Source organism: Meleagris gallopavo, chromosome 12 (assembly GCF_000146605.3).
Source record: "Meleagris gallopavo isolate NT-WF06-2002-E0010 breed Aviagen turkey brand Nicholas breeding stock chromosome 12, Turkey_5.1, whole genome shotgun sequence".
Taxonomy (NCBI): domain Eukaryota; kingdom Metazoa; phylum Chordata; class Aves; order Galliformes; family Phasianidae; genus Meleagris; species Meleagris gallopavo.
The window spans coordinates 1,851,903-1,868,158 of NC_015022.2; the positions used below are offsets into that span (position 1 = coordinate 1,851,903).

Genomic DNA, 16,256 nt, shown 5'->3' on the forward strand with positions numbered 1-16,256 from the left:
GGCCGGCCAGGTGCAGCTCTGGGCACTCCGGCATGGCGACGGAACCTCGGCACCGCCGGCACACCGGGACCGCTCCGCGCCGCGGCCGACCCCGTTGCCTGGCGACACGCCCCGCTCGCCCCCCATTGGTTTGTTCTAACGCGTGGGACACACCCCCTCGCCTCCCATTGGCCTCCACGTCATTTGGGACCGCCCCACCAACCACCCATTGGCCGTCCCATCGCCTGGCGATACGCCCCGCCCCTATTCCCATTCGCCCCGCCTCCGCCCCGGGGCATGCCGGGAAGGGCCGCATTCGCGTCGCCATGGCAACAGCAGCGCCGAGCCCGCACGGCCCGAGAGCCCCGTGGGCAGGAAGAGGCTGACAGAGCTCGGGCTTCGCTCCCGCACTTTATTGTGCGGACATAACATATACATTATATGTGTGACACCACCGCCGGGCCGCGTCCTCACAGGAGGGTCTTCATCAGCGCCTGGGCCTGCTTCAGCTCTGTGGAGTGGAGAAGCTGTGGCATGGAGTGTTGTTCTGAGGGCCTGGAGAGCCCTGAGAGAAAGGATGGGGCTCGCTCCCTCAGCCCCAACTCCACTCCATCCTCACCTGCCAGCAGCACCCGGAATTTCTCCGCTGACACGGCCATGGGCACGGCCTCGGGCTCCCCATGCTCCCGGTGCCGCACACGCAGCAGCAGCTGCACCAGAGGTTCACCCACCTCCTGCAGCTCACTGGAGCTCAGTGTATAATCCACCCGCCACGACACACTATCCAGGCGGCTCACTGCAGTGCAGGGCTGTGTCAGTGCCCGGCCTGGTCCCATGGCTCAACTCGGCCAGGGCAGCACAGAGCCAATGCATCACCCTTGGATGGGGACATCACCAAGGAAGAGACTCTCCGCCCACCCCCCCCCGTCCCCCACCCCCGCCCTTGCCCCTAAGGGTCGCATGCCAGCAGTATGAGTGGGGCACTCACATCGGAGGCTGCCAGCCCTGAGGCTGTCCTGCAGAGAGCTCTGCTTCTCCTCGTAGGAGCGGCACAACCCTGTGGCGTGTTCTGCCCGAGAAGGACGATGGGAGAAACAGTGAGAGCCTGCTGCTGCTACCCCCAGTGCTGGGGCAGCCAAACCTCAGCAGGGAGGGAACAGGGGAGGGCTCAGAAAGCCTGGGAACAGACAGCGTGGACATGAGAGGACAGCCAGCATTGTGCACTGCTCACTGTAGGACTGGGCAGGGCACAACAAGGCAGCACTTGCTGCAGATGTGTGGCTGCAGGGTCCCATATCCCCATCCCACGCCCCACCTTTGGGCAGTCCCAGCTGCTGCAGCTCGCTAGACAGGGATTCACCATCCACATTGTGCTTGGCTGCGTTGGAGAGGATGAAGTCGAGCACAGCAATTGCAGCCTTCACATCACCTGACTCTGCAGGGAAGAGGGGGCTCAGCTCAGTGACAGACAGACAGACCCCTGTGGGAGGTGGCTGCCTCCTGCAAGGCTCCCAACAGCAGGAGAGGAATGGGGCTCACCGAGCTTGGCGTCCGACGTCAGCTTCAGGATCTTCTCATACTGCCAGACAGAAGCACAGGTACTAATTAATTATACAGTAACATACCTCTTTCCATCGGTACTACAGCGCTGCATAGCACTGCAATACTATAACCAAAGCAGGGGTTTGGGAGCTTGCATGGTTCCCGGCGGGAACACTCACATCGATGGCCTCTCCCAGCAGCTCCCGCAGCACCTGGGCGCAGATTAGCTTCAGCTTCACCGAGGACTGCAGGGAGAATCAGGCTCAGCACCGCGCCCGGCTCTGCCGAAAGCGGGGCCCGGCGCCAGGACGGACGGGGTTTGGAGGGGAAATCACTTAACGATTCGGGCCAGCACGCTGATCTCGGCCAGCACCCAGTCGGGGCAGTCCAGGTCCCCGCAGAACCGGAACCGCTGCGAAGGAAAGGAGCGCTCAGAGCCCGGCGAAGCCCCGAGCAGCCCCCAGAGCCCCCCTCTCCGCCGCCGGGCCCGCTCCCACCATGGCGCTACCGCTCGATTCCCACAGGTTCCGCCTCCGCGACCCGGAACCGATACCGGGACCCCGCAGGGCTCCCGGCCCCGCCCACCGCAAAGCCCCGTCTACAGCGAAGCCCCGCCTACTGCAAAGCCCCGCCCACCTCAAAGCCCCGCCCACCACAAAGCCCCGCCGCGTTTGGGCTTTACTCTGCAGTCCTCACCCAGGTCCGCGCTGTTCCCGCGCCCGCCGGGAGGAGCCGCCTCGAGGCTTCAGCGCGCCGCGGTTTCAACTCCCGGGGCTGTATTTGGTTCCTCTGTCTTTATTTCGTGCTTGTGCCTCTCTATGCTTACCCGTCTTTATTTTCAGCTGCAGCCGATGGATGCTCGGCTCGTTCAGCTTCTCCCAGCCGCAGCTCTGGCACTCAGCTCGGAGCCACTCTCTGCTCCAGCAGCTGCGCTCCAGGGCCCTCATTCGATCACGGTGGCAGTGGGAACTGATATAGATGCACAGTGTGTGAACAGCGAGGGCAGCAGCTCGGGTTGAGGGGGGAACGAAGCTGCGCGGAGCTGAAGGGGCACGGGTGGGAGCGGAGCTCTTGAACTCGCTCGCTCGCAGCAGTCTGGGGGCACAGGGGTTTGGGACTTGTCCCAGCCGGGACCCCATCCTGTATAGCAGATCCCTGCGCCCACCCGGCTGGTTTGCGACCCCCAGAGCCCAAACAGGGCATGGAGACGGATCCTCTGTGCAACCGTTGTCCCCTAACACGTGGTGACTAGAGGCTGGGGACACCTCTAGGGCCACCCAACCACGCGGTCTGAACCCAGTGGTACGTATGGAGAGCCACCAGGGCAGAACTGGGCACTGGGAGGAGCTTGAAGCCCTGCTGGGGCGTCCCACTGCTGGCAGTGCTCTATCTCCATTGCAATGCAACCCCCAACCCCGAACCCAAGTGGTGGAGCTGGGGACTCTGCTACTCCAGAGCCACAGCGGCGCAAAGGGACAGCACGACACAGTTTCTCTTTTCCAGGCTTTATTCACGGCTCGCCCTGCACTCATGCCGCAGCTGAGGTTCGGGTGCAACTCTTGAGTGCAATACCCACAGCCACCCCAATGGCAGCCAGGGCTACAGCCATGGCCACGCACAGCAGCCCTATCTCCACGCTGGACACTATCACCTCTGCACCTGCAAACCCAAACCCAGCCGTCAGAGCAGGGCACTGCAGCCACCCCACAAGGGCACAACCACAGGGACTCACCATCACCATCCTCCTGCTGCTGTCCCATGGCTGCTGACTCGGCCAAGAGCAGCACGGGGCCAATGACCACATCAGCTGCAACCTCTTTCCCTAGGAAGGATGGAACCATGAGCTGTGCTCCCACCTTCCCGGGTCTCCCCAGCCTTACCAGGGGACCTTACCAGCATCACGGCGGAAGCGGCGTCCATGCCATCGCTCCATGGGGTTGAGCCTCCGGGAAAGCGCAGGCGGCTCACAGTTGCCCGTCTCACAGCAGCTGCAGACATCCCTGCTGCCTTCCACTGGCACCCAGCTGGAGCAGGACGACAGGACTGTTACCAGTGAGTGGGGACCCCCGGCAACCTCCCCTCCCCTCCTGCCCAAAGGACACCAAGAATATTGACAAACACACGCTGGAGGAGTGTGAGATGGTGCCCAGCATCAAGTAGCTCCTCATCCACCACCTTCCAGACCCACAAAGAGGGTCTGTGTCCTGTGTCTGAGGCTTGGGTGCTGGCCTCTGAGTTGGAGTTCATAAAACAGGCTGATTTGTGCCACAGCTACTCACGTGTTTCTAGCCTTATTGAAGGAGCAAGCCTTGTTCTGGGGGTCTGGGCCTTGGTCTGCTGGGGTCACCTTCAGGTGGCAGGTGATGTAGATCTGTGGGAAGGCAGAGGAAGGGCTGGGGATCTCTCCCTAGGGGCAGCCTGGCTCAGGGTAGGTGTGAATGGACACAGCATACAGCCTTACCAGGTTCCTGGTGTCCCCTGCAAACCTGAAGACATCGATCCTGAACCGCAGCACATCCTCCCGTGGCCGGGGTGTGATGAAGGCAGAACTGGTGTCATCCACCCTCCCATCCACTAAGCACCTGGACATGAGGCAGATGAGGGGGTGGGTTAGCATCCCGCTGAGCCCCCTGAGTGTGGTGACCCCCCCCAGGCTCACCCGTTGAAGTCAATGATGGCGTAGTGGGGCGAGGAGTCACCGTCAGGGCTCAGGGCAGCCACACAGCTGTCCACAAAGAGCCGCAGGGGCACATGGCTCTCAGTGCTGACTTCAGCCTGGATGTTGAGGATGTCGCCCAGCTGGAAGCCGGTGAAGGGTCTCTCTGTGCTCCAGTCGTCTGCAGGGCAGGGTGGTGACACGAGGGGGTGAGAGAGGGGACAGCGGAAGTGATGGCCAGGGAGCAGTGTGGGTGATGGCTTTGGGACAGCTGGGTGCCCCAGTTGGGTAACTGGGAGCTGTGCCACATGGCACAGCCCTGCTGGTGTACAGGGTGCCATCCCACTTACCGCTCATGAGGCGCAGGGAGAACACCAGTCTCTCCTCAGCTGACAGTGCAGAGTTGAAGGGGGACCAGGTGGGCCGGATGGCATTGCTACTCACATTCTCCCTCCTGGCAAGTAACAGCGTCAGTACTCAGCTGGGCACTGATGTGGGGGGACAGTGAGGGTGCAGAGTTCTTACCTGGGGTAGTGGCACTCGATGGGGATGACAGCAGGGTTGGTACGGATGATGACAGGGTTGCTGGCAGGGCTGGGGTCGTAGTTGATGAGCGTGCGATAGATGAGGGCATCTGGCGTCACCTGGGCAGGAAAAGTGCACAAAGTTGGCAACGAGGCACCGAGACCTCCCCCTCCCACCCACCCGCCCAGAGCTGTCCCTTTCCATTGGGAAATGCGAAAGAAAAAAAAAGGGTAAAGCACAGAGGGTCTCCAGCCGTAAGCACAAAGCAGCTCTGGGGGAAAAAAAGCTCCTGTCTGGGAGGAAACCACCCACCTGGGGTACGAGATCTCACCTGCACGACGCTGCCACACTCGTGGAGGCCAGCGGCGAAGGTAACGGTGTTGTGCGCAGCGTTGAGCGAGGAGTGCTTGCAGGCAGCTGGGCCCAGAGTCAGGTCGGCAGCGTTGATGAGACGCCCGGTGCCAAAGAGGTCCCTGTGCACCGTCACCACCAGCTGTGCCTCTTGGCACTGCACAGCCACCGGGTGCGAGCCGGCCACGGCCCGTGAGTGTGCCTCGGCCCCATAGGACCAGGCAGAGGGATCCCCTCGTGCTGTCCAGGAGAGGTCCCAGGGCGTGTAGGAGCCCACCCCGGCCACCAAGCAGCACAGGAGCCCCAGCACCACGCAGCCGCCTTGCATCCTGCCTGCTGCCAGCTCACCCAGCATGGGAGCTAAGGCAGCTCCGCTGTGCTTTATATCCCTTGTCCCCCTGTGCTGGCTGCACGTGAGGATGGGGAGGCAGAGTCATTTCCGGGGTGCTGTGCCCCCCATCCCAGGCTGCCCAAGGCGAGAGAAAACATCCTCGTCAGCCTCTTTGGGGGAATTGTTTAGAAAACTCAGCAGAAGCCGGAGACGGGGAGACGGGGACAGAGCGGCTTGTTTAGGTTTTTGCCTGGTGATAAGGGGCTTTTCAAGGCTCTTGGGGAGGTGATGCAGTGGGGGGAGGGTCAGAGGTGGGGGCTTTCCACCACCCCCAGCTCTGCCCGGAGCCATTCCAGATGCTTCTGCCCTGTGGCCCCTCCATAGCATCCCAAGTAGGGGCTTTACGCATCCCACTTCTCACCGACAGCACGAGTGCAGCCGTGCTCAGCCAGCCCCATCACACCCTACTGCAGCACTCTTGCAGGGCTGGGCCTGCAGCCCACATTAGCCAGCCCTGCCCAGCAAAATACCCAGGGCCATCCCTTAGCAAATGGACCGCTGCTTGAAACTCAGCCCCACGTTCTCAGCCCCTTCTTTGTGTCCATGTCTTTTCCCCACCATGCCCTGTGCACGGTGACACAAAGGGCGTTCTGCTCTGCACCCCAAATCCTTCCCCACCTTTGTGATGCCCTTAGCTAGAAGGGAGCTGAAGTGGACCTCAGCTGGCCCCTAGGAAACAGTTGCCAGCCAGAAACCCCACTGAATTTGACGCAACACCCCAAAAGCACGATGCACATGCAAGCATGCTGTATTGCACAACCTTCTGCCCTCCTGCTGACTCTCTTCCCCATGGAGCAGGTCAGGACTTCTCCTCGGTGTTTAGGATACCTTGAGATTGGTGCTTGCGTAGAAATGCCAGGCATTCCAGCAGGGAGCCTCTGTCTTTGGGAGGACATTTGGCAAAGGCACCCACGCTGACGGCAGATAAGGGGCAGGCGCTGCTGAATCAGTAAACAACGGCTGGGGAGCACAGGGCGAGGGCAGGAGCCCTGGCTGGTGAGGAGGGGGCAGCTCAGGGGCCCCTCTGGAATGAGCAGCGAGAAGCCCCTCGAGACACAGAACTGGGGAGGTGCTCGTCTTAGAAAAAGGGAAATTCTGTCCTGACTTTATTCCAAGCAGAAGATGGCTTGGCCACAAACCAGCATGGCCAGGAAAGAGGGCAAGCACAGAGCTGGAGGAGGCAGAGATGAAAAGTCCCAGGGCAAGCCCCGAAGCAAAAAATTTTCCCCACATTATACAAAAGAGACTTAAAAGCACAGCTTGTAACTCAAAGCTGCATGTCGAGAAGAAGCCAGGGACTCTGCTCAGGAGGGGATGAGGGCTGTTAAGGGGAATGCCACCCACAGGTGCAAGCCAGAGCTTTGCTAACAGTAGAGAAAGTCTATTAGGAACAAGGCTGGCAGAAGAAACACAGAAATCCTTCCTCTTTCCCATCATAGCATGCAGGGGGTCTGTTTTGCACCTGGCAGGATCATCTGCTCTCAGGTTTGGAGCAGGAGCACCCTGCCTTGCCAGCTGCTGCACTGAACAGAACAGCCCCAGCTCCATAGTGCTGAGAGGAAAGCCTGTTTCTGGTGGTGGGTAAGTGGGGAGGTCGGGGGGGGGGGGGGGGAAGAAGGGGAAAAGCAGAGGCTGAAATTCCAGTCTCTGCTCCAAGGACTGTTTACACATATCTATATGTAACAAGCCTTGGATGAAATGCATAAACAGTCCTTGGGGCAGGGACTGGAATTCCTGCCTCCCTGCAGCCCAGGAAGAGCCAAACTTTCTCTGCACCTCTCCAGCCCCCCCTTAACAGGGACCCCCATCCCACCAGCCCTTACTCACAGGATGGACAGCATGAGCCAGAACCCCCCTTCAAGCCCCAGGAAGTCTCCCATTGTGGGTCATGTTTACTTTTTATTGGATATTAGAAGCTAAAAGTTCAGAACACAATTCAGACAGGATTGCTGCGTGTCCGGCAGGCAACCAGGGCTCCCAGAGCAGCAAGGAGTAGGACGGCCAAGCCAGCAGCCAGCCCCAGCACCACATGGCTTCCAGCACCTGCGGAGGAGAAGCCAAAGGTGGTGAGAAGCAAAGATGGGCCCACACCCCATCTTCATTACCCACCTGCTGAGGGCACCCTGCCTGCTGGGTGCTGCTGGTGGCCATGGATGAGCAGAGGGCCGAGCATCACATCTGCTTCTCCCAGTGTGGGTCCCATGGGCAGCTCTCTGTGGGATCGCCTTCCTCTGTGCTGATGGGATGTGCTGAAGGGCTGCAGGGAGCGCCGTGCTGTGCCACACCTCTGTGTCTCACAGCACGAGCACACAGCCCGTGTGCCCTCCACGGGCGCCCAGCTGGAAGAGAGCCTGGTCAGCAGCCTGCCTGTAGCAGGGACCCCATTGAGCTTTGGGGCACGGGACGGGCAGCCCAGAAGCACATCCCAGCTACTCACAGCCCGCTGGGTTTGTGGAAGGAGCAAGCCTTGTTCTGAGGGTCCGGAGGTTGGCTGGCTGGGGAGACCTTTAGGTGGCAGGTGATGTAAAGCTGAGAGACCAAGCAGCAGGGTGAGGTGGTCATTCACACACACGGCTTCCCCATGCCCTGTGAGGGACCACTGTCTCCCTGAAGCACCCCAAACACCGCTGCTTCTTTCAGAACATTGAGTGCAGCCATTCAAATCTAACCTAGGGGAGCTTGTCTTGACCAGAAACATTACCCAAGGGGGAGCCTGTGGGCTCACAGGACTACAATCAGAAGCAGTAACACCCCATCCATGTGTTGCTACGAGGGAAGAAGGGGACAGACTCTTTAACAGAGTCTGCTGAAGGGTAGGACAAGGGGGAAATGGATTCAAACTAGAAGAGAGGAGATTTGGATGTAAGGAAGTTTTTTTTTGTTTGTTTGTTTGTTTTTACACTAAGGGCTGTGAGGCACTGGCACAGATTGCCCAAAGAGGCAGTGTTGCCCCATCCCTGCAAACACCAAGCTCAGGCTGGAGGGCTCTGAGCACCCAATGTGCTGTGGGTGGGTGTCTCTGTGCATTGCAGGGGCTGCACTGATGGACCTCATCAAGGTTCTCATCCAACTCAAATGACTCTATGAATACTTCCCCAACACAACCCCAACAAAGCTGCACTGACCCACGCCATGGCATGAGGTTGGACAACATCTAAACAAGGGAGTTCACTATCTTGGATTTACCAGGCTGCTGGAGTCTCCTGCAAACTTGAACACATCTACTGCAAACTGAAGCACATTTAGTCGGGGCCTTGGGGATATAAAAGTTGAGGTGGCATCATCCAGCCGCCCATCCACCATGCACCTAGGTACAAACAAAGGTCATCCAGGTGACTGAGAGCCAAGCCTTACAAAGAGGTGACCCAAGACCAGGGCACAGGAGCTCTTACCCACTGAAGTCAATGAATGCATACTGGGGAGAGGAGCCCCTGTCTGGGCTAGGGGTGGCCACGCAGTTGTCCACAAAGAGCCTCAGAGGCGCGTGGTTCCCCACACTGACACTGGCCTGCATGTGGAGGACCTCCCCCAGCTGGAACACAGTAGAGGCCCTCTCGGTGCTCCAGTCATCTGGAATGAAATTAAGATGTTTCTAGTGCCTCACTGCTCACACACGAGGAACCCTATGGGGACAAGGCCCTGGGGCTGCCAGCCCTGCACCAACACCTGGGGAGCTCACCCATCCCATGCACCAGGGGAGACCCCTCCTCCAAACCTACCATTCATAAGGTGCAAGGAGAAGAGCAGCCTCTGCTCAGAGGAGAGGGTGGAGTAGAATGGTGCCCACGTGGGCTGGATGGCGTGGCTGCTCACGTTGTTCCTCCTGGGGAGTGATGCTCATGATCAGAAGGCTCTGCAGCTGCAGGAGGGCTTGGTGCCCATCCACATCAACTCACCTTGGGTAGTGGCACTCAATTGGAACCACAGCTGGGCTGGTGCGGATGACGACGGGGTTGCCAGCATGGACTGGGTTGTAATTCAAGCTTGTGCTGTAGATGAGAGCCTCAGGGGTGAGCTGGGGAGAGGCAGATTGCATTGTGCAGTCGCCAAGAACCCTCCTCCTCCAGCCACACAAGTGGAGCCCCACAGCCTCTCCCAGGAGATAGAGCTTTTTTTCAAAGCAGCTTCATGCCACTCCGTAACAATCAAAAGATCAATGCGGTGGAATGGTCATACAGGAGGTGTAATAACAGAGGGACTAATGCAATGGAAAGGTGTTACAAAGAAAAAAGGAAAGTGCTCACTGTCCCTGAAGGTCTAGGCTTGCAGGGAAAACTCCACAAGGGAGTGATCTCCAACCAGAGATCCTCCTCCAGTGGCAGTCAATCCTTGAATGAGGTCAAAGATAGGTGCAGCCAGGCTCCACCTGTGCTCCCAGGGCTGACAGGGTTCTTTCCCCAGGTGCTCAATCAGTGGTTCAGGCTGTGACTCAACAGTTAGCATACACATGCTCTAGCAACAGCAGGCAGCACCCAGACTTTCCTGAACTCACTATCAGCTGCTGGGGCTCTGCAGCCTTCAGAGAGGAACTGAGACTCCCAGCTATAAGGAAAACCTTGTAATTGTTTCTTCAAGCACAGAGCCCAACCACTATGCTCCATTAAGTGTTGCATCAGAGACACCACCAGCCTTAAGAAGCTTTAGCAGCACCAAGCCTGCCCTTAGCTATGTGAAGCAAGGAGCACTTAGAGGGCTGGCTGCTGCTTCCTCTTTAACTTTGCTTCCAACCCTTCTAAACAAAAGGGAAGAAGTCGCCAGAACTCTCCAGTTAAACACCCAAAGGCTCAGTATCCCTTGCTACACAGCACCCCAAGGTGCAAACGAGGAGCCAGCCCCCACCCATGGCCCCCAACCTTACCCTGAGGGTGCTGCCGCACTCGTGCAGCCCAGCCGTGAAGGTCACCACGCTCTCAGCAGCATTCTGGGCTGTGGCCGGGCAGGCAGCCGTACCCAGGGTCAGGTCTGCAGCCCGGACCAGGCGCCCGGTGCCAAAGAGGTCCCTGTGCACCGTGACCACCATCTGAGCCTCCTGGCACCACACAGACACGGGGTGCAGTGGGGACGCAGCCTGGAGCTGGGACACGTCCACCCACGCCCATGGGGAGGGCTGGGAGAAGGCATGGGGCTGCCCCAAGGACTGAGCCCCCCACAGCTCCGTCTCCCCTCGGAGAAAGCCCCAAGAGCTGTAGGCAGCCCCCACCTCCAGGAAGCAGCAGAAAAGAACAAAGCCCAGGCAGCTTGCGAGCCTCATCCTGCCTGCCAGAGCTCAGCATAAGGGGTGGGGGCTGCCCAGGGCCTTTTGTAGCCCTCACTCCCATCAAAGACAATTGGCAGCACCCAGTCCCCTGGGGATGGTGTTAATTAGCTAACGAGGAGCTGGTGTCAAACGTGCTGTGCAGCTAACTGCAGTTTCTTTTTAACATCTTTTCTGGTAATAAGCAGCCCTGCAAGATCTCCCAGGGGATGTGTCCCACCTCCATATACCCTGCCAGATCTGTTTGAAAGATGGGCACAAGTCTCCCCTTTTCTCTGATGCAGCATTTCAAAATATACCCCAGCGTTTAAGGGCAGATTCAGGTCTGGAAATGTCTTATCCCTTTACTAACTTGGGATATCTTCTACAGGCCAGGTGTAGATAGTTATCTTGTCTGCTTTTAGCTTGGAGAAAGCTCTGGGGAGGCTGTGATTGCCCTTGGCCACGTCACTCAGTGTGACAACTCCAACAGCTGTTGAGCACCTCCAGGGACAGTGACTGCCCCACCTCCCTGGGCAGCCTGTGTCTATGCATTATCACTCTTTCAAAGAAAAAATATTTCCTGATACCCAACCTGAACCTCCCTTAGCACAACTTGAGGTGCATCACCTCTCATCCTATCACTGTTACCTGGGGCAGAGACCAACCTCCACTCTGCCACGACCTCCTGTCAGGGAGTTGTATTGAGCAGAGGTCTACCTGAGCCTCCTCTTCACATTTAACATGGGAATGGGGAGTAAAGCAAAGTATTTGCAGCAGGTGACAAAGAAGAGAAACAATTTATTTCATCTGCATGCATACACAGAAAGGGCAATTAAGCTAATTGCCCCATCAAGCAATGGCCTGGCTAGCATTGTGTTTGGAGAGCACCATCCTGTGTGCTCACTTTGGGCATTCGTACTGCAAACCCAGGTTGCATCCCACGCAGGGCAATGGAACGCGTTTAGTAAGGACTACCGTTCATCTGTCTTGCTTAGTCTTTGTGGCCTCCAGCAACCCATCATGAGGCCTGGCTGCTACCCGCCAGTGGCTGCTGCTGGAAGTAGGCCTTGATCTTGCTGAGGTGACGGACCTTTTTCTCAGAGGAATGCCTGTGGGCATTGACCAAGGCACACATCTTGGCGAGACCCCTGGCGGGGTCACACGCGAAGCAGGTACGCAGCTCGGGGAGGCCGATGCCATGGGAAGCCAACGTCTGGGCCGAGGGCCGGCTGAGCAGCCTCTTGTCCAGCAAGGGTTGCAGGGACACGAAGGACTCCAGGTTGGCAGGGCTGAGGAGCTGCGTGAGTTTGTTCTGCAGGTCGATCTCCAGGACATCGCACAGGTCCTTCACGGCGCTGGCGCTCTCCAGGGTGCTGCAGTTGCTGAGGTCCCGCCACAGCAAGTTGCCGGCCAAGTTCTTCAGCTTGCAGCTTTTCTCCTCGGGGACCTTCTCCTTTATTAGAGGTAGAACATCCAGGAAGCCATAGACTGTGGACAAGAACTCCTCTTTCTTGCCAATGGCCGTCAGAGTTTTCAGAAGGGTGGGAAGGGGCAGTGACCAGAGACTAAAGGCAGCCAGGATGGGCCTGTGGATGGTGCTGAGGTGGCTAAGCAGATCCCTCAGGCCCAGCTCATAGCCATTAGTTCTGGCTGTCGAGTTGGGCAAACTCATCGTGGGCTGAATGAGGACTGAGAGCATATTCTCTTTATCAACCACTGCCATCTGAATGACTTCATTTTCTGGAGAGGATGAGGGAAAAGCAAAAGAGGAGGAGAGAGGAAAAACAGGGAGAATTAACCTCTTACTCAGCACGGAAATAAAACATTGAGTCACTCAGCCTTTAAAAGCCCCCTATCTGTCTCAAAACATGAAAGCAAGATCTCTTTGGGGCTCAACAGTTGTCCTCTCTCTCTTACATCACCAAGGCTATGACAGAAATGTCTGAACTTCATAGAATCATAGAATCATTAAAGTTGGAAAGACAACTAAAATCATCCAGTCCCATGCCTGTAACCACTCTAGACCATGTCCCACAGTGCCACATCTATCATTTTCTTGAAAACCTCCTAGGACAGTGACTCTACCACCTCCGAGGGCAGCCTGTGCCAATACCTCACTAAACTTCCCAACTTCTGCCCACCCCCAAATAAATCAAAAGTGATACTGCCATACGTGGGGATCTAAGCCAGCTTCAACAAGGCATACTCATTACAAAAGACATTCACACTTAGGATCTTACTCCAAATCTTAATGTCAAAGAAGATCACGTATCCTTGTCCCACATCCAGTGTGTTCTGGAGGCAGATGGGAAGGTGTGGGTTGTCTCTGCCAGTGCCATCCTCGAGCATATCGTCTAGCAGACTGGGGTCCTGGAGGAGCAAATGACTAGCTTTTAATAAACATCTCAGGAAGAACCATGGTAGCAGCTCAGGGTGTTTGTGCGTCCTGGAGGTGACCAAAGGGATCTATTTAAAACTAACTGCTGGAGGACTTGAAGTGACCTGCTTGGAACCTTACCAAGTAGCTTTCTGCTCTAAGATGACAGGAAAGATGGGGCTATCACAGAGTTGAAGAGTTTTGACAAGGATATTTTGTCCCTCAGGAAGGATTTCAGAAGTTCTTTGCCAGGATCTTAACTCACCAGCAACTCCTCATCCACGCTGTCCTCTTCATCGCTGCCCAAGTTGAGAAGGTCACTATCTGCCCAGAGAGAAAAGACATATCGCCTTTGGAACACAGGACTGTCTGACCTGCAGTGAGCACAAGGGCCAACTGACCCCCTGTCAGCATCATCAGCTGAGCTGAGGTGCCATGGCCAGTCAGGGAGGTGGATGGGGAGCAACCATCTGAACAAGAAGATGCACTGAGACGTGATATCCTCTTGGGAACTTTCTGGGGATGCTGCAAATTGCCCCCCAGAATCCACCTGATGCTTGCAGGAGCACTGTTTACCTGAGTCATGCATCTCATCACTGCTGTCTGGCACGATGTTCAGCAGGCAGCCTTCCCTGCTGGCAGCCATAGTGGGTGCAGAAAAGCTGGTCTGGGGTTGGGGCAAGCAGTTTGGTTCCTGTGGCACCACTGATGTGCTCCACTCATTGTCGTCTTTCTCAACCTTTATCACCTTTGAAGGAAGTTGCAGCGTGGTGGTGCTTTCATCTTTCTTCCTCTTGACAGGGGTGGAGGTCAATGGGACCTAAGTGGGCAAAACAGAGCTCAGTGAGCATCTCTGTGTGGCCAGGGATGTCCTTTGCCGCCAGAGCACAACCACACAAGTCCGAGGGAAAGGCTGAGGATCCTCAAGGCACTCATTTTTGAACCCAAGGGAAGAACCTCAAGGTAATGACACCAAGGCAGGCACAATGATGCATGGTCCTGCCACTGCCACCTTGCTTTGGTGAGCAAACCCAGTGTGCCACCCAGTGTGCCAGTCTGGAGCTGCGATGGGACCACACAGGGACCAACAGAGGACCCGAGGCAAGGGGTGGAGGTGGAGGCAATGAATAGGAGATACAGGGGTGCTGGAGATGTCGTGGGGAGCCCTGGGATCTGGGATGGCTTCTGGTGTGAGCAAAAAGCAAATCTCACCTGGTGGGAGCTTTCCGTGGTGGCTGGAGCAGGGGCAGCTTCTGAAAGAACAAAAACACAGCGGGATGAGGAGGGTGAGCAGTGCTGGAGGTGTCTGAGAGTGATGGGTGCTGCAGAACCCTCTGCAGGAGGTGCAGGTGGCTGTAGGGCCACGTCTCCTCTGCTGCCACGGGGATGATGGAGCCGCGAGCAGCCCTGTGCCCCACTGGGAGATGTTGCAGAGGCCAAACTCAAGGCTGGGCTGGTAAAATGCTTGCTCATCCAGCTGCCCACGTGTGCTGGAAAGCTGAAAAGGCCATTAGTAGCATCATGCAATGAAATTGCTGTGATTCGGTAGCTGGGGACATGCCGTTCCACCAGCCCAGCCCTGTGTTCCCAGCACTCCTGTGCTCTCCAGCAATGCTCAGGCTGTGGCCGTGGACATGTTCAAACCCTTCACAGAGGGAAGTGGGATGCAATTTTGGAAACTCTCAGGAAAGCCCTTTTGGGCTGCGACACCAGCAAAAGACAAATGTTCAGCCCAGGAGAATTTTATTGGCACAGCAAGTGAGGTGGGGAGCTTGGTTCCTGCAGCGACTTTCCATGTTTTTTTTAGGCATCCTGGTTTGCAGATAGAGCCCAATCCTCACTGCATCCACCTGGAGTATCATTGCACACCATTTCCCCTCACTTCTTCCTCCGCTTCCTGAGGCCAGCAGTGTGCTTCCAGTCTTGCTTGCCCCTGCTGGGATGCTCCTCCTCCAGCACTGGGCTGGGGGCCTTGGGTGATGGGGACCTGGCGAGGGGCTCGGCAGCAGGGGGAGATGCTGCAGGACCCCGATTCATTTCACTCTGCTGTGAGGTTCTGGGGCAGAACAAATCCAGCAGGTTGGAGGGCAGCGAGGGCTCCTGTGGGATGGGCACAGACCTGGGGTCCTGAGGCCTTGGTTGTAGCATTTTCTCCATTGAGGAGATGATGGCACTGAGGGAGCGGGCCATAGAGTGCACCCCACGGGACAGGGACACCAGGTGTTTGTTTTGTCTGCGCTGAGCCTGCAGCAGGCAAGTGGTGACCCCCAGCAGCTCATCTGTGTGCTGCAGGTGTGCCCTGGCCCAGCAACCAAAATCTTCCTGCAGGGCGGCCAGGGAGGCCTGGAGGCTCTTGGGGGGAGATGTGGTGTCCCCAGCAGCACTGAGAGGCGATGCTGAGCCTTCCTCTGCTCCTTCATCCCACTGTGCAGCAGGGGTGGGTGGTGTGGGGGGTGTGTCTCTTCCGGGGCTACGGGGCTGAGGCTGCAGGTCGAGGGTTGGGGTGCTGCTGTCCTCGGATGGTGTGTCCTGCTGGGGGACAGCGGGACCTGCTGTGGGGAGCGGGGCTGAAGGGAGCAGGAGAGGGAGCTTAGCAAGGACAGCATGGATGGAGCACTCAGCAGATGGCAGCACACCGGGGCCCAGGGACAGAGGTGACCTGTGTGCATGCCACACTTCTTGGAGAGGACAAGTGGCCCTCCTGGCCACTGTCCGCAGCAGCCTGCACGCTCTGCACACCCACATCCAATGCCACTCACCTCCCCCAGCCCAGGGCACAGATGACTTACCATCCTCCCTCCCCCTACAGTGCACCCGGGGGCTGGCTGCACACAGTGAGACCACCATCGCTTTGGCAGCGAGGAAAGCAACGGTGGCATCCCAACCTCGGAGCGAGGGCAGCAATCACTGTCCTCCAAGTGGGAGGAGACGTGAATCCCAGTGTACGACACCCAGCCTGCCTTTTGGCCTCCACCCAGCTCTGCGGAGCAGCGTGCCCACATCTCACCTTGCAGCCCTTCGATGCACTCAGTCAGCGCCTGCAGCCTGGCACGGCACTCGGCAAAGTCTTCGTGCAGCGCCAGCTCCCCATCCGCCGCCGGGCGCTGCCTCCGCAGCTCCTCCAGCGCATCCTTGACGAAGGGCTGCATGTCCATCACCTCCTGCTCCGTGGCATAGAGGCCCATCTTCTCCACCAGCC

The 16,256-nt window shown here is 57.7% G+C and overlaps 4 protein-coding genes across 4 annotated transcripts in view; all 4 read right to left on the minus strand.

Moving 5' to 3' along the window:
• Window positions 1-371: 371 nt before the first annotated feature.
• On the minus strand, window positions 372-2,128 carry COMMD4 (COMM domain containing 4). The gene is made up of 8 exons (XM_010717211.3): window positions 2,019-2,128; window positions 1,862-1,933; window positions 1,701-1,766; window positions 1,519-1,558; window positions 1,295-1,414; window positions 968-1,048; window positions 599-775; window positions 372-490 (listed from the first exon to the last, which is right to left on the minus strand). Exons 1-8 carry the CDS (start codon window positions 2,019-2,021, stop codon window positions 450-452), a joined length of 600 nt encoding a protein of 199 aa, XP_010715513.1. The 5' UTR covers window positions 2,022-2,128; the 3' UTR covers window positions 372-449.
• Window positions 2,129-2,215: 87 nt separating this feature from the next.
• LOC100543573 (zona pellucida sperm-binding protein 3) lies at window positions 2,216-5,621 on the minus strand. Its single transcript, XM_010717213.2, has 9 exons — window positions 5,034-5,621; window positions 4,703-4,821; window positions 4,528-4,631; window positions 4,181-4,358; window positions 3,983-4,103; window positions 3,801-3,892; window positions 3,415-3,545; window positions 3,254-3,343; window positions 2,216-3,180 (listed from the first exon to the last, which is right to left on the minus strand). Exons 1-9 carry the CDS (start codon window positions 5,406-5,408, stop codon window positions 3,050-3,052), a joined length of 1,341 nt encoding a protein of 446 aa, XP_010715515.1. The 5' UTR covers window positions 5,409-5,621; the 3' UTR covers window positions 2,216-3,049.
• A 1,453-nt stretch (window positions 5,622-7,074) lies between these two features.
• On the minus strand, window positions 7,075-10,727 carry LOC100547278 (zona pellucida sperm-binding protein 3-like). Its single transcript, XM_010717214.2, has 8 exons — window positions 10,303-10,727; window positions 9,341-9,459; window positions 9,164-9,267; window positions 8,837-9,014; window positions 8,631-8,751; window positions 7,882-7,973; window positions 7,554-7,783; window positions 7,075-7,487 (listed from the first exon to the last, which is right to left on the minus strand). Exons 1-8 carry the CDS (start codon window positions 10,693-10,695, stop codon window positions 7,381-7,383), a joined length of 1,344 nt encoding a protein of 447 aa, XP_010715516.1. The 5' UTR covers window positions 10,696-10,727; the 3' UTR covers window positions 7,075-7,380.
• A 731-nt stretch (window positions 10,728-11,458) lies between these two features.
• Window positions 11,459-16,256, minus strand: part of LOC104912761 (protein PML-like) — an 11,573-nt gene continuing 6,775 nt past the window's right edge. The window contains exons 6-10 of the mRNA XM_019619263.1: window positions 14,270-14,310; window positions 13,634-13,877; window positions 13,323-13,381; window positions 12,921-13,050; window positions 11,459-12,420 (exon numbers count right to left, since the gene is read on the minus strand). Coding sequence (XP_019474808.1) covers window positions 11,699-12,420; window positions 12,921-13,050; window positions 13,323-13,381; window positions 13,634-13,877; window positions 14,270-14,310 — 1,196 coding nt within the window. The 3' untranslated portion in view covers window positions 11,459-11,698. The remainder of the gene's footprint in view (window positions 12,421-12,920; window positions 13,051-13,322; window positions 13,382-13,633; window positions 13,878-14,269; window positions 14,311-16,256) is intronic.

What these genes read in the sequence shown, in the direction of transcription:
- LOC100547278 (XM_010717214.2), bottom strand. Translation starts at nt 10,695, where the DNA reads ATGAGGCTCGCAAGCTGCCTGGGCTTTGTTCTTTTCTGCTGCTTCCTG. An exon ending in AGTGCGGCAGCACCCTCAGG is followed by an intron (nt 9,460 to 10,302) that starts GTAAGGTTGGGG and finishes GCCTCTCCCCAG; the next exon opens with CTCACCCCTGAGGCTCTCAT. An exon ending in CTCCTTGCACCTTATGAATG is followed by an intron (nt 9,015 to 9,163) that starts GTAGGTTTGGAG and finishes ATTTCATTCCAG; the next exon opens with ATGACTGGAGCACCGAGAGG.
- LOC100543573 (XM_010717213.2), bottom strand. Translation starts at nt 5,408, where the DNA reads ATGCTGGGTGAGCTGGCAGCAGGCAGGATGCAAGGCGGCTGCGTGGTG. An exon ending in AGTGTGGCAGCGTCGTGCAG is followed by an intron (nt 4,822 to 5,033) that starts GTGAGATCTCGT and finishes TTTCCTGCCCAG; the next exon opens with GTGACGCCAGATGCCCTCAT. An exon ending in ATCGAGTGCCACTACCCCAG is followed by an intron (nt 4,632 to 4,702) that starts GTAAGAACTCTG and finishes GTTACTTGCCAG; the next exon opens with GAGGGAGAATGTGAGTAGCA.
- COMMD4 (XM_010717211.3), bottom strand. An exon ending in CAGGGCTGGCAGCCTCCGAT is followed by an intron (nt 776 to 967) that starts GTGAGTGCCCCA and finishes CCTGCACTGCAG; the next exon opens with TGAGCCGCCTGGATAGTGTG. An exon ending in ATTCCGGGTGCTGCTGGCAG is followed by an intron (nt 491 to 598) that starts GTGAGGATGGAG and finishes TCCACTCCACAG; the next exon opens with AGCTGAAGCAGGCCCAGGCG.